The sequence below is a fragment of the Notolepis coatsorum genome, assembly GCF_963971535.1.
Source record: "Notolepis coatsorum genome assembly, chromosome: 6".
Classification (NCBI taxonomy): Eukaryota; Metazoa; Chordata; class Actinopteri; order Aulopiformes; family Paralepididae; genus Notolepis; species Notolepis coatsorum.
In genome coordinates, this window is record NC_140170.1 from 49,852,837 (window position 1) to 49,872,650 (window position 19,814).

At 42.9% G+C, this 19,814-nt stretch overlaps 1 protein-coding gene across 1 annotated transcript in view; it reads left to right on the forward strand.

The window, feature by feature from the left end:
• The window catches only part of n4bp1 (nedd4 binding protein 1), an 89,381-nt gene that overhangs the window by 58,992 nt on the left and 10,575 nt on the right, over nt 1-19,814 (forward strand). Inside the window, 2 exon segments of the mRNA XM_084317783.1 lie at nt 6,679-6,809; nt 17,365-17,461. Coding sequence (XP_084173909.1) covers nt 6,679-6,809; nt 17,365-17,461 — 228 coding nt within the window.

Genomic DNA, 19,814 nt, shown 5'->3' on the forward strand with positions numbered 1-19,814 from the left:
AGCATTGTGAGGTTGAACAACAGGACCCATTGACTATGTACCGTAAATGTGCTAGAAAATGTCAAAATAAACATTTACAGACTTTTTTTTAAAATAGCTCAAAGCTATGTTGTAATTTTGCAACCGAGGGCCTCACAGGGTTACACACTCTTAGTCCGTCCTTCAACCTGCTTTTTTTTTTAACTCCTCCCTCTCTCTCTGTACAGTATCTCTCTCTGTCTCTCTCTTTCTACCATGGTGTAATGGAATACTATGAACATCCTTATAACCCAGATAGACACACACAGATAGTCAGACACACAGATGAGATAAGAAGAGACTTTATTGGGTGGCGGTGTTATTGCCCTAAACCGCTATGGTTGGAAGAGAACTTACAAGGGCAAATCAGAACCAAAACAAGCTACAAATTAGATAAAAACAAGGATCCACTGTGTCATAGATGCAAAGTGCATTTCCTGTGTGCCGCCACTAGGGGCGGAGTGGCTTACCATGAGTGAGTTACTGAGGTGTAGGGATGAAATGGTTACCAGTTTGAATGATAACCACAGTAAAATTCCCTGACGGTTAGTAATACAGTTCAAATTTGTATTACCATTAAAACCGCACTTTGAAAAACTCACAGTAAATTCTGTTGAACTGTTCTGCATCAACATTAGCAACAGTCTCCCAGACACAGGCGCACCATGCAACGTGGGTTTTTTTGCAATGAAAAAATTGCGAAACACAGACCGAGCTCTGGAGACCTTGTATGTGTGTGTGTGTGTGAAGATATCTTGATAAAATGTGGGTGTACATGATGCCAGCTCACCCATAAATCTTCTATTTTCTACCTAAAGTTTAACCTAAAAGATGTTTCAACAGTAAGATCGCTATGCTGTTGCTGTATCTTGTGTCATATTTGATCTGCAACGTTTAGTCTGAAAGTTAGATCTGGATTCCATTTGGCGGTACAGGCTTGTGCGTCACTTAGAGCATGTTGTGCATGGACCAGTGTTCCAGAGTGTAGCATAGATGAGAGATGAGGGGGCAATTTACCAAGTAGGGCTTTATAAATGAACAAATAGCAATGAGTATTTTGTCTATCAGATAAAGAGGACCAACCAACCTTATCATAAAGAACACAGTGGTGAGTGTTGTAGCTGTCACCAGTAAGGTGGAAGGAAGGAAGGAAGGAAGGAAGGAAGGAAGGAAGGAAGGAAGGAAGGAAGGAAGGAAGGAAGGAAGGAGTAGGACACTTTAAGAAAATAACTTGTTGTGATCATTGCATAGTATAGTTAGAAATAGCAAGTATAGCATAGGGACATAGAAGTACAACTGTATATTGTATAGTAGTGTACATAGGACCCAGTGCCTTTAAGTCGTAGCTCAACATTGTATTGCAATTATCTCAGGATTTATTAACATGTCTATTTTATCATGTCTATTCTACTTATTTTATTTACTATTCTATTCTTGCACAATCATAGTGGGCATGGCCAACCGCATTTCACTGTATGCCCTGGTATGTATGTGATAAATAAACCTCTTGAATCAGTAATAGACCTCGGGGCTGAGTGGTAAACAGAGTCTAAAGGCCTGAGTGTGGAGGCTGTATGTTATATCCCCATAGTCCAAAACTGCCATGAAGGTTGATTCAGTTATCCCTTTTCTACATGTCAATGGGAAACATCATCATGCGTTGTTTCTAGGGATGTTCGATATTGGCTTTTTTACCGATATACTGGTATTGTCCAACTCGTAATTTCCGATACTGATATATGCAGGGTTTCCCCCCCAAAAAACGGAATAATTTCAGGTAATTAACATTTCATATTTCTTAGTCGTGCAATTAACACAACATTATGCATACTTTTGACAATAAATAAAATAAGAATTTGTTCTTACTTGCTTGCCTGGATAAATAAAGGTTAAATAAATAAAAATAATAATAAATGTGAAAACCGATGCCGATCATTTCCGATATTACATTTTAATGCCAATATCGGCCGATAATATCGGACATCTCTAGTTGTTTCTGTACAAAAACCCAATATATTGTCATCAATCCAGATTATAAGATATTTAAATTCTGTGACCATTTCGATATTTGAACCATTTATAGTAGAGAATATGCAAATTGCTATAGTCTATGTTTTGTGATTTTGAGAAAAGCATCAATTTAGTTTTATTTGCATTTAGAACCAATTTGAGATCAATAAGGGCTTTTTGGAGGGAGGTAAATGAAAGCTGCAGGTTCTCCATCGCCAAGTGAATAGAGTGCTATACAATACACAATTGTGTGGCCTGACAATCTTTCAGTGATAAAACTACATCATTTATGTAAATGGTAAAGAGGACCGGACCTAAAATTGTACCTTGTGCACACCCTTTGTTATGTGTAAACCTCTGATTTGGTATTTCAGAGTGTCACTTCACACACTGATGTCTTTCAAACAGATAATCCTGGAACCAGTTACAGGCCTTTCTACCTATATTACAAATGTTTTGTAAAAGCAAAGAGTGATCAACTGTGTCAAATACTTTAGACAAATCCACAAAAAGAGCAGCACAGTGCTTATCATCTAGAGCAGACACAATGCCATTTGTAACTAATGTGACAGCGGACGTGGTATTTTCAGCCCTGACTACACGTATATGGATATTTTTCAAACCGGATATTTTCAGACTGTTAAAAAAAATTAATCCTTGTCCACGCGGCAGTTTTTCTTTTTTTTTTTTTTTTTATAAATACCTCCGTCTAGACGTAAACTAATATAAATTGCTCCAACAAGCATGCCGGGCCAGTAGGTGGCGATAAGCGATATCTCATCAGGGAACAAAATTTACTTTTTGGCTTACCAGCCAAGGTGGCTAGTAGATTAAAAAAACTACCAGCCAGGCAGATTTTTTACCAGCCAAACATTTTTAATTGATTTTTAGTTTATCGCCACTAACCTTTTTCCCAGGGAGCACATGTGCCCCTAAATAAAAAAAAGAATTGGGAGCACACAAATAAATTTAGGAGCACAGTGAAAATTTTTCAAATAACAAGAGTTTATTAACAAACTATTTATTGCATGCATATTATACTGTGCGTGTGCATACTAAGGGACAAACATCTGTGCAAATAGCACATACCACCAAAATCACACATTGGCCCATGCCTATACTAGACGCAAAGGATTTCGGTTGTCAAGCTGCTTTTGTATTTTGTAGTGTTGTCACAATACCAACATTTTGACTTTGATACAGATAGGAAAGGTAATGAATATATTATTAGATGACAGAATATGGAAAATACTTTATAAAATTATTTAATTCATTATAAGTTAAACGCTATTGAATAATAGTTAATTAATAAAATTATTCTGTTACAGCTACTGAGCTATATACTATAGCTACTGTCCATCAATATCTTCCTTTTGAATGAAATGGGTTCAGGAGAGAGAGCAAGACACACACACACACACACACACACACACACACACACACACACACACACACACACACAGAGATAGACACCGAGAGCCCCCCCTTCCCTCAATAGTATGTGAGCGTTCCCAGTCATGGCTTACAGTGGTTAGCAGGTTAGCTTAGTTGGAGTACTCAGTTAGCAGATACTATTACAGTAGTTAAGGTTTTTAGCGCAACGTGGGGTATACAGGACTGGCGAGGATGCAAAGCATGTTAGACAATTGGAACCGCTGCTCGCAGAGTTTTCGTTGCACATAGAAGCAGCGTCACTCGAGATGAGTTGTTACAGAGCTGGTTACATCCTGATCCGCGCTGCTCCGTCTCTATTATGAAATGACAATTGCGCAGTTGACACGCCCACTACAAAAGACTATTACTCGCACACTGCTCCTAAATGATTTTCCCGGTTCGCACAAATCTATTTTTAGGGGCAAATGCGAATGAAATGCTTGCACTGTATAGCCCTGATATAATACTCTCATATGCTCATATGGCTCCCATTTTTTTTTACACGCCAGGGTGGCTGAGTAGCCTCGGTAATTTACCAGCCAAAGAGGAAATCTACACGCCATTGGCGTTTGGCGGGTGCTTATTTTGTTCCCCGTCTCAAATACCATAGAACAACAGTCTGAGCATGTGTAGTGAGCTGATTTTCATTGGTGGCAACAACTAAAATGTTAAAGGAAAACTCCAACATTTTGGGAAATTAGCTTATTTAACATCTTCCCTGGAGTTAGACAAGAAGATACATACCTTTTTTGTCTCTGTGCGTGCATTTAGCTTAGGGAACAGTCGCTCCGTTAGCGTAGCTTAGCTTCATCACTGGAAGTGGGGGGGTTTTATAGCCTGATGTTCCCTACAGTGCCCTACAGTCACCAAATACACTCCAAATACAGCTCCAAAACGTTCCTGTAAACATGTTGTGACCTGTGTATTTACCACGTGGAGAAATAAAAAATAATTGAATTCGACAATTATGTTTTCCAAGCAGATATACTCAGAACTATTTTTTGCCGAACGACTCCTCTCTGAGCGCAGTCATTGATTTCTACGTGGAAGCCGTGTTTGTTTACATTCTCATTCATTCAAAGGATCCGAACCGATTGAAGTTTATGGATACCATGACTTAAAATCCTCTTACCTTGTCGCATGTTCTCCCGAAATTTGATCTGTGCAACCTCAAAATATAATTGGGAGCATTTGTGCAAGTGCAAATAATTGTTCTGGTGCAACCCCCCCCCCCTCCCCGAACGTCCCTTTCTCTGTACATTCGCTAGTTTGTACACTCAGTATGTGCCTTGTGAGTTGACAGTGACCATTCTAACCAATCAAACGTGAGCTTGACGTTCTTACCTTTAACTAGGCTGCGACTTGGGATACGTTATACAGCGAGTTTGATTCAAGGTTTTTTTCTTGCGTGCCAGTCATGCTTACCAATCAGAAGTGCTGTGCTCTCATTCATTGCTCACCAATCAGAAGTAGCCCAAGATATCTAGTATACGCACATCAACAAGCATCGTGAGACGTCCGTCCGTGTGTGAAGACTTACAGCATAGCTCCAGAGTAAGTCCCAGTTTTTTCCCCTGCACTGTTTCTATGTGCAGTGAAAACTCCAATGCTTTGCATCCTAGTCATTCATTTACGTCGGGGTAAACTAACGCTAGCTAAATAACCATGCTCAGACACAGAGAACACAGCTGAGCTGAGCTGGAATGGGTGGGGGCGACGGGGCTCGGGAGGGAGTCGTCTCTCTCTCCCTCCCTCTCTACTGGTTCAATTAACGTAGCAAAACTTTGCACAAGGAGCCCTTTCTGTGTGTGTGTGTGTGTGCGTCCCATATCTTCTGAAAGACCAGATGATCAGAGGAGTTTGATTTACTGTATTTACTGAGGATTGCCACATAATGTTGATATCTAAAATGTATTACATATATATTGTTGGTGCTCCTTACATTTTGGTGGGTGCTCCTACATTTTTGCTGGTGCTCCAAAACGTTTTGAAGTTGGGAGCACCAGTGCTACCAAGTAAAAAAGTGAATTTCGAGCCCTAGGTTTGAGTCATGATTTGCAGAAAAGATTGTTGTTGAAGCAGTCTGTGTGTCAGTTTTGGATTATTACGTAGGTTATATAGTTGACCTTGTGATTGAGGCTGTTGTTGATGATCTTCAACAGCCACCAATAATGTATTAGAATGTCATGAGGAATTAAAAATGCTATTAGAATTTGCCATGGCAAGAGTGTGCTGGTTGTTAACCCTTTCACTGCCACACGACAGCCGGTTAACCCTTTCACTGTGACAATACAGAAGGTTAGCCCTTTACTATCACACAACCGACGGCGATGCTCCATTATTAGCATCATTAGCTCCGCGGATGCTAATGATGGAGCATCGCCGTCGGTTGTGTGATAGTAAAGGGTTAACCTTCTGTCGTGTGTAGGGATGGGTATGGGTACCCTTCACATTTGAACCGATACCGGTACCGGTACCTGTGAATCGATACCAGTACCCAACGGTACCTTTTTTCGGTACTTTAGTCTCAAGAAATTTAATTTACCTACCTAGGTAAGCATATATTGTGCGTGTGAACGCTGACATAAAAAAAAAAGTTAAAAAAAAATTAATACTTTTTTTTTTTTTTTTTTTTTTTTTTTCCCGTTTCTCACTTGATTCGATACTCGGTAGTACCGACGTGTTTCGGTTCGGTACCTCAAAAGTACCGAATTCGGTACCCATCCCTAGTCGTGTGGCAGTGAAAGAGTTAAAGGGGCTCCTTCCTGGACTCCTAGTGCTGTTTTTCTTTTACTTACTAATGAGGTTGATTGGTAGAATCCTTTCTCGGCACAATCCATGCTGTTCCTCACACTAGCTCCGGATTCTTGGCCACAAACTAATGCAAAGTCAATGGGGTCAAACTCCTGTCTGTACAAGCAGACTGAAAGCTCACGGAAATCTGCTTTGTGTGCACTATGGAGTACATTTTAGTGAGCTTCAGTCAGGTTGTTCAGACTGGACCTCAAACCCCATTGACTTTGTATTGATTTATGTCTATATATCAGGAGCTAGTATCGGGAACACCATGAATTGTGCTGAGAAAGGACTGTGCCAATCAATAGCATCATTATCAACAACTGGCTTTGTATTTATTCCATCTGTGAAATTGCCACGGAAATGACTCCTTCCCTCTGCCAGCATAACACCTCTCTATGTTTCTCTATCTCTCTCTAGTCACGGCCTCCATCGTTTTTTCTCGTGTCGAGGAATAGCTCTGGCAGTGGAGGCATTCTGGAAGCGAGGCCACAGAGAGATCACAGTCTTCGTCCCCCAGTGGAGACAGAAGAGAGACGGACTCACCACAGGTATCATCTATGATCACATTCAATAAAGATGACTCAATAAAGATGAAAAAACTTCAATTGAAATTGAGAAACAGCTAAAGACCAAGGCAGTGAATTAGGCCTAATGAAGAGGCCTTCTGAAATAGCAAAATTGAAATATCCAAATAGTTTGGGCCAGTCCTAAGTTAGTTAGACTGTGTGCTTGTTGACAAATACAGTGTTTGTTGACGGACCTGGTTACAAGCTAAATATCCAATCTAAGTGATCAAATATTAACACTTTGATCGCCATGGTTCAAATTCATAATTTACCATCCCTAGCCAGCTCTATTTGTCTATGGAGAAGTTCCCCTTCTTTGCAGGGCTATAACTTTTTAAATTCTATTGCTAAATTGCCATTATTATGGCCCATTCAATGTCCTATATCCATTGTTCAGGGTGTAGCAACGATATACTTTTTCATTCACATATTCATACTAAAATATCGTCTAAAGTATAAGTATGTTTTTATCGTTTTCTGCAGCTTTCTCCAGAACTTGATTTATAGCTCCAAATGCATTATATTGATGATGAAATACAGTCTGATAGCAATCGGCGCGAGATAAAAAATGTCAACTGGACGTGGTTCTAGAAGTTACTACGTATCATCTGATATTGACCGGATGGGCGAGGGGGCGTTTATAATTCCGTGGGCAACGTTATACCATTCGTCTAGTGTGGGTCATATGGTCATCAGAGCAGTTTATATGGAATATGTTAGAAAATAACGCTGGATCTTACCGTATGTTCCTCGCGCCATTGGACGATCACCGTGGAGTAGACAGTTTTCGATTATGGGATGTTGATCCTGATGAACCATTTCCACGTTGTATAATACTATATACGTCCAAATAACGTTGTTTATTGAGTTAGGGTGAGCGATTGATCATCCAGTGTGTTGAGATGGGGTCCGGCTACCGATCGCGAGTGCCCGGACGGATTATGGATGAGCACTTCCTGTTTGGCGCGCCCCTCCCTCTTGGTCGGCCACCGGATGGCACTCTTGAACCGTTAGACAGTTGAGTGGAGCTCACCAGTACATCTCATGTCTCCGGAGGAGAAATATGATTTCGATCACAGATTTTTGAATTATTGATATCAAAGACGAGTTACGGCGTCTTCGGCAGAATGAGCATGGCTAGGAATGACGTCTAAACACGTCATCGGCGATTAACGTGTTAAGGTTATTTCCATCTTAGCTTGGTGGGTCGAAGCACAGCCAAACACAACATCACACACGTGGAGAGACACAGCAACGTTATGTTACTAACGTTAGATTGTTAGAAGCATAGTATGACTCTAAAGGGCTCCGCACACGGCGGGCAATTTTAGCCAGGCGACCGACTTTTTTTGCTAGCCGACCGACAGAATTGTATCGCCTCCATTGTTATGAATGAGAGAACCCACGCGGCAGGAGATTTTGAAGCGACGGTCGCGCAGCTATTTCTGTCACCTCGCTAAAAATCGCCTCAATCCTATTTTTTGAGGCGACACAGAAAGGACAATGAGGAAATAACATGACTTCTACTGGTGTATCATTTGTACACCATTAATGTATCAATACATTCATTGATCAATAACCTACGTATTATTACCATGCTACTTATGTTTATTATTAACAGGAACAATTTAAATAAATAACGTTAGTTGGAGAAGCTATAGTGGCCGCTTGTCATTAACTAATAAATGAACAATGCGCCACAATGCACCTACTTAGATGTTTTTGTACTCGGGTAACAAAAGAAGTTATGGATGTTGACAGAGTTTAATGTCCACGCTGCAACTGATGTGGTTTATAAGGTTTATTGTCCAAAGAAATTATGGTTGATAACAGAACAGCGTCTTCAGTGAAAAAACATCCTCTCTCAGCTACATAATAATACTTGTCCAATCGGTGGTACTGAACGTATTGTAGCGATCAGTCATGCAGTAATGTCAGGAAGAATGAGGAGAGGTTGTATTCGTATATGGTGGTTTAATTCCAGCTCAATATGGGTTTTACAGGTTAATATTCCCTCGTAACACAAAACACAGCTACCTGCTAGGGCTATCTCCCGGGGGGAAACAAGTAACCACACCCCCAGCTAGACAGAGCGACGGTCGTCTCTGGTGTCGGGAGCCAAGCGATTGTCGTCGAGCGACAGGCGATCGCATCGCCAGACGACGTTGGTCGCCCCCACCGTGTGCAGACCACTTAATGGTTGTAGCCAGTTACAGCTTGCCTCAGCTCAGACACTGCTGTACATTTTTAACAGGCATCATGTACTAGCATCAGTGATGAGGAAAGGTTTGTAAATCACCCAATTTAAAAAAAATGTAATGCAGTCGAACAGCTCTCAATGTAACTTTGCTTAACAGCAGATCACAGATTTACCAACGGTACATGGCTTTACACAGTGTTGGGAAAGTTCACTTTCTACATGAACTAGTTCAGTTCACAGTTCAAAATTTTTAAAAGGAACTAGTTCAGTTCATAGTTCATAATTCAAAATGTTGAACTAAAGTTCATGGTTTCAAAAATGAACTAATTTAGTTCTTTTTAGTTCTTTTAAAAAAAAATATTATAGATTTTTCACGTACAGTTACTTACATTACAAAAACACACATTGGGACAAGGGGGGGGGGGGGTCCTCCAGTTCATCTCTATGCCATCATCCACACCATAAGCAAGCAAAAACAAAAAAAAAACAAGCAAAAAGGAAAGCAGACCAAGACAGGCACTGTACAGTATTGCACTTGCCTCGAGCCCATTCACATGTAGACATACATATATTTATTTTTTCCTATCCTAGGTCTGTCCATACAATGGGGCACTGGGCCTTTAGAAGGATCCGATACATTTTCAGCATGAAAATAGTCTAATAGTGGGGCCCACACCTCCTGAAAGGAAGCGTTGTTGACTCTATGCATTGCACAGTGTCTTTCATGGGGTAGGAGCACACCTAAGATCTCTCTATACCACATTTGTAAAAATGGAGGCTTATCCTTAATCCAGTTTATCAGAATGCATTTCCGGGCTGAAAGTAGAAGTTTATCAAATAGTTTGAATTGTAAACTCTTTTAAATGCATACGCCGACGTGACGTCTAGAGGTAGAGTCTGACTCCGACTGAGCGAGTGCTGCTGCTTCTGCGGCTCTGTGCGCAGATTCCTGTTCCACTGCTTGTTGTGAGGAGGAGTCTGAAGACGTGGCAGGGGGTGACAGGCTGGTTGCCAGATCGGGTGGTTTTACGCATAATCTTTAAGCCTGTTTACAGTGTTTTAACTGAGTTTTCGGCTGAAATGCATTATGAAATATGGCACATCTTTGAACGCCGTTATAATAGAGTGCTGAGAATGAACGCACTTTTGAACTCCGTTACACAGGGCTGAGAATGAACGCGTTCTCAATTACGTTCATTTAGCGGATATACAGTACGTTCAGTTCAAGTTCGCCCAAAATACGAACGCGTTCATGAACGATCGTTCATTGAACGCGTTCAGGTACATCACTGGCTTTACATCAGTGAGAGAGAGGAGAGATGCAGAAGTGAGGAGTGGTTGGGGGCGAGGTTACTCAGAGAGTGAGAGAGAGGAGAGATGCAGAACTGAGGAGTGGTTGGCGGCGAGGTTAGACAGAGTGAGAGAGAGGAGAGATGCAGAACTGAGGAGTGTTTGGGGGCGAGGTTACTCAGAGTGAGAGAGAGGAGAGATGCAGAACTGAGGAGTGTTTGGGGGCGAGGTTACTCAGAGTGAGAGAGAGGAGAGATGCAGAACTGAGGAGTGTTTGGGGGCGAGGTTACACAGTGTGTGAAAGAGAGGAGAGATGCAGAACTGAGGAGTGTTTGGGGGCGAGGTTACTCAGAGTGAGAGAGGAGAGATGCAGAACTGAGGAGTGGTTGGCGGCGAGGTTAGACAGAGTGAGAGAGAGGAGAGATGCAGAACTGAGGAGTGTTTTGGGGCGAGGTTAGACAGAGTGAGAGAGGAGAGATGCAGAACTGAGGAGTGGTTGGCGGCGAGGTTACTCAGAGTGAGAGAGAGGAGAGATGCAGAACTGAGGAGTGTTTGGGGGCGAGGTTAGACAGAGTGAGAGAGAGGAGAGATGCAGAACTGAGGAGTGTTTGGGGGCGAGGTTACTCAGAGTGAGAAAGAGGAGAGATGCAGAACTGAGGAGTGTTTGGGGGCGAGGTTACTCAGAGTGAGAGAGGAGAGATGCAGAACTGAGGAGTGGTTGGCGGCGAGGTTAGACAGAGTGAGAGAGGAGAGATGCAGAACTGAGGAGTGTTTGGGGGCGAGGTTAGACAGAGTGAGAGAGAGAGGAGAGATGCAGAACTGAGGAGTGTTTGGGCGCGAGGTTAGACAGAGTGAGAGAGAGGAGAGATGCAGCTTTACAGAAGAAACAGGTTAAAATATATATATATAATATGAAAATATATTTATATACTGTGGCAAACGTCGCGGTATGCCACTGAGAGAAAGAGGTTGAGGAGCAGGAATCTGGCTCTGCGTCATCCGCAGCATGGGGAAACCCGGAAGTGACAGCGAGTGACACTCGCAACGCGTCACTCGCTGTCGAGAACTTCCAGGCTGGCGAGACAATGCTGTCGCGTCACGCCTCGAAGCGAGGTGGCCAGGATACGGCGAGAGGGGAAAGGCTTGTTGGCCGATTGGTGCGTGGAGCGAGGAACTAGAGCGATTGTAACGTGTCCTTATTTCCCCATTCCACGCACATTGTCCGTTGCGGACAGAGTGGTAGCATTTAGATAGATGTTTAGTTACTGACGAAACACACATGCGCAGCACATACAGTAGGCAGACACACCTCATACGCACACATGCATGACACACCCTCTAGTTGATTAGTACGGATAGGTTACACCTGCGCATAATTAGAGACACGTGCACACACCATTCATAAACACTAGTGTAGAAAGAGTTAGATGAGCGTGTTGGAGGTGGTTGTTGTAGAGAGAGAGAGAGACAGGGTTAGAAATTAACGCGGGCTTGGGGCAAAATGCCCGTGAAAATGGACAAAATGCCCTCGAAAATCAGTTAAGGGGGCCACAAAATGCCCCCAACAGTTTACTAATTATATATACCGTAATTCCTCTAATAGTAACCGGGTCTCAAATACAAGCCGGGTCTCTATTAATGGCCGGGTGCGCTCTTGAGCTAAGCAATTATAAGCCGGCCTCCTAATACAAGCCGGGTTACTAATATACTGAGCTGCATACTGAGCTAGTTACTTGATTTCACTTTGAAAACGTTGAAATGACCAGTGACCACCTGTAATTGCACTGTTTACTATTTCATACAGTACTTGGTTTCAATAAATGAACCCAGTACATTTTACTGGGTTCAAACTGACACAAAATGTTGATTTATTCATTATGATCCGTTTGAAAATTTGAAATATAGGCCTCCCTCTTATACAGGCCTCCTCCTAATACAAGCCTGGTACCCGCTACAGTTGAAACAAATACAAGCCGGGGTTACTATTAGAGGATATTCTGTTGAAGTCCGACATATTTAAATATCTCCGGTCATAATGTCCTGTGAGAATGATTCCCTCGCGACCTGTGTTTTGCTGATGAGAATGGCGGTGCGGCAGCTTGGTGCTGGATTAGCGAGAGGCGTGCAGCTGCGGAGCCGCAGAGCTCACAGTTGTGCCCGCACAGTGCAGTACTCCAATTCAGCCATTGGCAATTCAGCCATTGGGTGGGTGGCGCTGCTGAGCGGTCCCCAGACCGGACCTGATAGCGCCGCTGGCTCTGCGGCTCTGCAGTTGCATACTATTGGGATGAGTTTATCGCTTCGTTACACCGGTTCCTGACAGGCAGCGAGCGATCGAACTGGAGACGAAATCGCGCGCGACACTGTCCTGATATGAGGCGGCGCGTGTCTGTGTGTGTGTGTTACCTGGAAGCACACAGGGGCAAAGCAGCCTGCGATTCTTGACCAATAAAAAGTGTTTAGGGGCGGGACTCTGCCGCGTAATCGCTCAACTAGAGACACAGCGAGCGAATATTTGAGGGGGGAACGACATCGCCGCTCAGTTCGCTGTCGCTCGCGGCAGGTCAGGATAGTCTGATTGAAACTAATACATTTTAATCACTTTCGCAATCACGCTCGCTCGCGTCGCTGCCTGTCAGGAACCGGTGTTAGGTTGTCGTTGGTTTCAGCGATCACGCAGCGTTGGACCCCGCGATAATGTTGCCGTCTTTCTCTGCCAAATTTCTCAGTTCTTCGCTTGATATAATTAATACAAATGTCCAATATAACGGAATTCGTTAGCTCATAAAAATGTGATTATAACAGACTGCTGTTAATGTCGGGCCGACTGCCCAGTGCCACAGACACCTATTTGATTTCAAGTCAGGAGCAGCACGGAGTCTCAAGGGACTTATTTTATTTGGAATATATTAATGACTGTATATACGCAAAAGTAGCCTAGTTTTAAGTTAAAATATTCTTTATATAGCCTGCCTTCAATTGTTTTTAAGCTCAATAAACTGACCGGAATGCGGAGACCGGCCCCAATATTTTCTAACGGGAAAACCCTGATGGAGACATTAACATTATGTTTTGTTTCATTTATTTGAATAGTTAAGGGGGGTCGGGGGGGACAAAAAGCCCCAGAGAGTTTACTAATGATATATATATATATGGAGACATTATTAATGTCATTAACATTATGTTATCAAACATAGTATAAAAATGTATATGACTATTTATTTAACTGACGAGTGAAAGACGTGATTTATTAAATCTGTTTTGATCAGACGCCGATGTCAACGTCACTCTCCCCACCCTCTCACATTAGCAGGTGAGCAGCTCACCAGCATTTGATGGCATTTTGAAGACAGACAAGATGGAGCGTTTTTTATCAAACTAAAAACACGAAGGAAAAAGAGTCTGAGAAGCAGATTCCCCAGGTCCTCAAATAAAAAAATGTAAAGCGGAGTACGATGGAGTCGTGGGGATTAGACTGGGTAGGGGTTGAGGAGGATGCTACCGGTCAACATATCATTTATTGCAAAGCTTGTCGTGAGACTCCGGCTGCAAACACGGCTAGTGTTCTAGGAGCTTGTGTGGATATTTTTGTCCGCAGGACGAAGACTGTCAAAAATGTGGATGTAAGGATGTTTAATAACTGTTTATCATAAAAATTCAGTGCCCCCGAAATACAAAAAAAGCCCCCGAAAATCAATTAAGGGGGGCAAAAAAAGCCTTTTTTTCTAACCCTGGAGAGAGATATTGTATTCAGAGTTTTGTGACAGTGTGTGGTGGTAGAAGGAGAGAGGAGAGCAGGAGGTGATCGTGTGTGTATCGAACCTGGACTGGCTACGAATCTTCCTTGTGTACTGACCCTTGAACTGGATGACAAACCTGAGTATTGAATAATCCATTTTCTGGCAACGAACCCCCTTTGTGTTATTGACCCCCGGACTGTCTGACCATTCTATTTTGCCTGTCGTACGTTTGTGGTGACTGGGATATTTGGACGCGCAGTCTGCTGGTACATGCATTTGTTTGGCTATTATTTGTGGTTAATAAATAAAGTAAACAAAAGAGACTGTGTGGAAATTAGAAGTTCTTGTGGGTTTTTGGACTGTGGCGAGCCCGTTTTACACACGGTTTGTTACAATACCTTAAAAAGTCATACCGCCCAGGCCCAGCCCTAAACATGACCAACACACTACATCAGTCAACATAATTAGCATAACAAAACTGAATTGCACTTCGAAACAGTCGGTATTCTGGGTCTCCTGGACTGGACTTTAAATCTGACCTCGCCCCCCCTCATGTGGGGTACCACAGGGATCTGTGCTAGGGCCACTCCTTTTTGCCATTTATATGCTTCCTTTAGGCCTCCTCATCAACAAATTCACCGGCATTAAATATCACTGCTACGCAGACGACATAGAGCTACTTTGCTCTTTCAAACCAGATAAGTTGGAGAAACTCAGCCTTCTCCAGGAGTGCCTGCTCAGCATTGAGAGTTGGATGGGTAGTAACTTCCTCCAGTTAAATGCTGCAAAAACTGAGGTGCTGATCGTAGCAGCTGAGAAGACTGCAGCTAGAGTGGTCACCCACTTGGGGTCCCTCAAAGAAAACATACGCCCCCATCTGAGAAACATGGGTGTTGTTTTCAACCAGGCCATGCACCTAGACAAACATGTCAAAACACTTACACGCACTTGCTTTTTTCCACCTTAGAAATATTGCAAAACTCCGCTCCATCATATCTCACTCTGAACTAGAACTGTGTCCGTGCATGCTTTTATTTCCTCTAGACTTGATTACTGCAACTCACTTTTCACCTGTCTCACTAAATCATCCATAGACGAACTGCAAATGGTCCAAAATGCTGCAGCCAGGCTACTCACAAGGTCAAAAAAATCATGTCACATCACTCCCATTCTGGCATCCCTGCACTGGCTCCCGGTACACTACAGAATTCACTTCAAAGTCCTCACTTTTCCTTTCAGAGCACTCCACGGTCAGGCCCCTATCTACATCACTGAACTCATCCATCCCTACACCAACACCCGCTCACTCAGATCTGCCGATCAGCACCTCCTGGTGGTCCCCAGGTCCAGGCTTATAACAAGAGGTGATCGAGCCTTCGAAGTGATGGCACCAAGGCTCTGGAACGCCCTGGACCTGCGAACTGCCCCCTCAGAAAACTCCTTTAAAAAAAATGCTAAAAACACACATGTTCAGACAGGCTTTTGGTCATATATAGGCATCCTTTGTCCTCACTGTTCCTATAGTTTTTAGCTATTGACTGATGATTTTATTTAAATTATTTTTATTTTATTTGGTTCACTGTTTTTAACACATCCAGTGCCGTTCACGAGAATTCTCGTTTCAGTGCCAAAAAAAACGAAGATTCTCGTTTCTGGGTCGTTTTTCCTTTTTTTCGATTTTAATACCCGATTAATTCTCAGGGTGCTGTGTGTTGGCAGTGTGCAGTACCGGCCGCATCCTACCAGGCGGCGGTATCGAGCTACATTTCTAACATTGTATCCCCAGCTGTGGAATGACTCCAGGTCTCAGATTTAATTTCTTGTTCTCGGCGAAGCACACAGTTCAGCTGGTTACATCGAAGCCCGTCAATTATGCTTGATCCGTATGTTATGGTCGTTTATAATTATAACGTTGATCAAATGGGGATTGGATCTACCAGATGGCGATCAAGAAATTGGAATATTCTTTTTGGATTACTTTCGGCCGAAGGTAAGATCGATTTTACGTCAATTCTAGCCTGATCTTGCAATGCCTTCTTAGCGATCAGGCTGGTAACCGTGTCTAGTGTTCAATGCGAATGCCGTTACTGACACTCTAATAATCAGAAACTACCCCCCCCCACTTTCATGCATTCATGATGGAACATAATACAGATAATGTGGACTTTAATCCGGAACAATAGCGGGTTCAGGAGAGGAACGCTAGCGTCCACAATGTAATCGATGTGTAGGACTATTACTCAGCATTTCATGGATTATGATAGACCGCCCTAAAATCATACTTATATTCACCACGGTATAACACGGGAACGTATGGATGGAAAAAATATTTATTTTTTGCATCTTGACCGGAAGAAACCCAGTGTCAAATGACTATAGTACTGTATCCATAGCTATAATATAGAATAATGGTTATAGCTCTACAAACGAGGTGACCATTTACATGACGTTAATAGGTGACATGAGGGGTTAACGATGAGTAAGAGGCGTGGCACTGGATGTGTTAACTGCTGTCTGTTATTGTTGTTATTTATTTCAGATTATTATAATTTTTGTTATGTGTTATGCTGTAGTATAAAGCACCCTGTGCATTCGTGCTGTGAAGGGTGCTATATAAATAAAGGTCATTCATTCAAGTACCATAGGCTCTAGTCCTGGACTTTTCAAGGTAGTAGGCTTCCAGATTCCATCAAATGTTTTCAGTTTTGAAACCTATCAGCTCTGTTCGATACAGTGTGGAATGAGGATCTGAAAATCTGTCTTAAACGTAACTTTTTTAAATCTATATTTGATTATGCCAATGGGAATCGATTAGTGAAAATATATTTTTAATAAGCCCTAGTGCAGGGGTCTCAAACTCAATTTACCTGGGCGCCGCTGGAGGTAGAGTCTGGGTGAGGCTGGGCCGCATCAAATATTATATATGATTATTATTATTTTTTATTTTTTGCAAAATCAACTCTGCCTCTGTTAACTACTACAAGCAATGCTGTTTGTTATTTAAGATGAGGTCGGACTCTGCACTGACAGATTTGTGTTCATTGTGCTGCTTTTATAAAGCCTCAAATGACGGCTTACAATATTTCATGAAAGCAAAGTGTTTTGTTTGTCTAAGATTTAAAAAGGTTTAAACTTTACAGCACTGACAAAGTTGAACAAAGTGCTGTACAAGTCCCACAACATTAAAAAAAAATAAGAATATTTAAAAAAAAAAAAAAAAATCATCCAGCGGGGGCCGTGAGTTTGAGACCCTGCCCTAGTGTGTATATAGTGTATATATGTTTAATGTCTTCCTGTGTTTCTGCAGAGCAACATTTTATGAACCAACTAGAAGACCTCAGACTGCTCTCCTTCACACCTTCTAGAGAGGTCTGTGGACAGAGGATCTGCTCTCATGACGACAGGTACACACACACACACACACACACACACCAGTAGCGGCACATATCAGACCCGGGCCGGGGTGCGGGGCCACATGACCGGGCCCTTTAAAAATCGCTCAATCAGTATAGATTACAATTTAAAACAATGTTTGAAAGAAAAGTAACTAAAGAAAAAGTGTAATGTTTAAGATTTCGTTTCTACAAAGTGTAAAATATATATATCAGATAATTATATAACATAATATAAAGTCCAACAAACCACAAGGACGAAAACATAGCCTAATAAAATGACTAAATTTCTGACGCACCATTCAGCACCATGGATAGCCACCACCAGAGCTCAGAGCAGTAGGCACAGCGATCCCACACATTAAAATAGACACGGCGGCCCCACACATTAAAATAGGCACGGAGTAAATAAAGTGTACTCGCCACTACTTGAAGGCTACTCGGTGAGCCTTGCGCTCCGCGAACTCGTCCACAATCCGCTGTATGTCCAATTTCTTGGCTCGGTCACTTTCGATGGACAGCAAGGCCAGTCCACTCAGTCTCTCCTATTTACCCTATTTAAGGTAACCAACTTGCCGCTCCGCTCTGCCGCGGCAGCATTATGTAGCCGTAATTCCCCCTCTTTTAACATCGACGGCTAGCTCAACTGGTTCGCCGCCTTGCTGTGGATCCTGCGGTGCGTTGGTGACAAGTTCGAATCCCTTCAATTTCTTTTTTCTTTTTTTCTTTTTTAACGTGCATTCTTTCGCCGGTTAAGTTTAGGCATTGTTTCGGAGTTGGTTAAGGTTAGAAGGGTTAAGTTTAGGCGCTGTTTCGGAGTTGGTTAAGGTTAGGGTTTGTCTTAGAGCATGGCAATATTCTTTCGGAGTTGGTTAAGGTTATGGTTAAGTTTAGGCATTGTTTCGGAGTTGGTTAGGGTTAAGGTTAGGCATTGTTTCGGAGTTGGTTATGGTTAGAAGGGTTAAGTTTAGGCGCTGTTTCGGAGTTGGTTAAGGTTAGAGTTTGTCGCAGAGGATGGCAATAGAATGCAGCCTATTTCCGCACTGCCGCTCTCTCGCGCTGCCGCGGTCACATGGGCGTAGTGGCCAATCAGAGAAACGCTCAACACAAGTTGGTTGCCTAAAATATTCACGCGGCCTGGCTCTCCCAAGCAGCTAGCAGCTGCTGACTCGTCCCTATTGCCATCATCACTACAGACAGCCGAGAAACAGAGAAGGAAATAAGCTAGGCGGCCGAGCTACACGAAGTAACAACAACAACCATATGATATCAACATTTACCACAAACTAACATTTTCTTGTTGAGTGTGTGTCCGTGATTGTAGCCTACCTGTAAATCTGGCTCGTCACTCCCACTAACACTGTTGGCGGCCTCGGGATGAAACACGGCTGGCAACTTCAGGCTCATCTCCCGCAGGAGGAGTAGGGCGAAAAAAATGTCCATCTAACTTGGATAATTTAGCTTTTCCCTGGTCCTTTTTCTCCTTTTCTTTGTGTTTTGTCGCTCCACTCTTGTGTTTATAAGTACTGCTGCTCATGCTTAGGCAGTGGCAGTGCTCTGTTGAATGACGAGTGATGTCAATTCAAGTCGAGTCAAGAGTTTTATTTGTCACGGCATACAAGTATACAATGAAATGCGGGTGGTCTTGCCCGCAACGATGTGCAATACACTAGTACAACATATAATGGAATCCAATAAACAACATTGTGCAATAAACAGGTAACATAGTGGGACATTACGGTATTTGTACATAGTTATTTACAGAGCATGAAGGACATGCTAGGTCCCTTGGTAGTGCAATACACTGTTACTATACTATTTTTAAAGTGACCTTTCCTTTGTGGCCATACGTGTGGGCGTGTGCAGCATGAGTGAGTGCTTTCTCATGTTAAAGTGGCTGCTAGTGTGCGAGCGTGCACAGCGTGCGTCTCGTGTGTGTGCTAATGTGTGCTTGTGTGTGGAGAGTTCAGTGTTCTGTGACCCTCAGTGTTCATTGTTCAAGGCTCTGATGGCCTGGGGGAAGAAGCTGAGCCAAAGCCACTCTGTCCTAGTAGCTGGTGTTCGCAGGCGTCTGCCTGACCTCAGCAGCTGGAACAGGCTGCTATTGGGGTGGTGAGGGTCTTTCATTATTCTGCAGGCTCTGGATTTGCACCTCTTGTTGTATAGAGCCTGCAGGGGAGGTAGTGCAATACCCGTGGTACGCTCGGCAGAGCGCACCACTCTCTGTAGGGCCTTCTTGTCCTGTGCCGTGCTGTTTCCATACCAGGCAGTGATGTTTCCAGTCAAGATGCTCTCTACAGCTCCGGCGTAGAAGGACTGGAGTATCTTCCCCAATACTCTGAACTTCCTTAACTGTCTCAGGTGG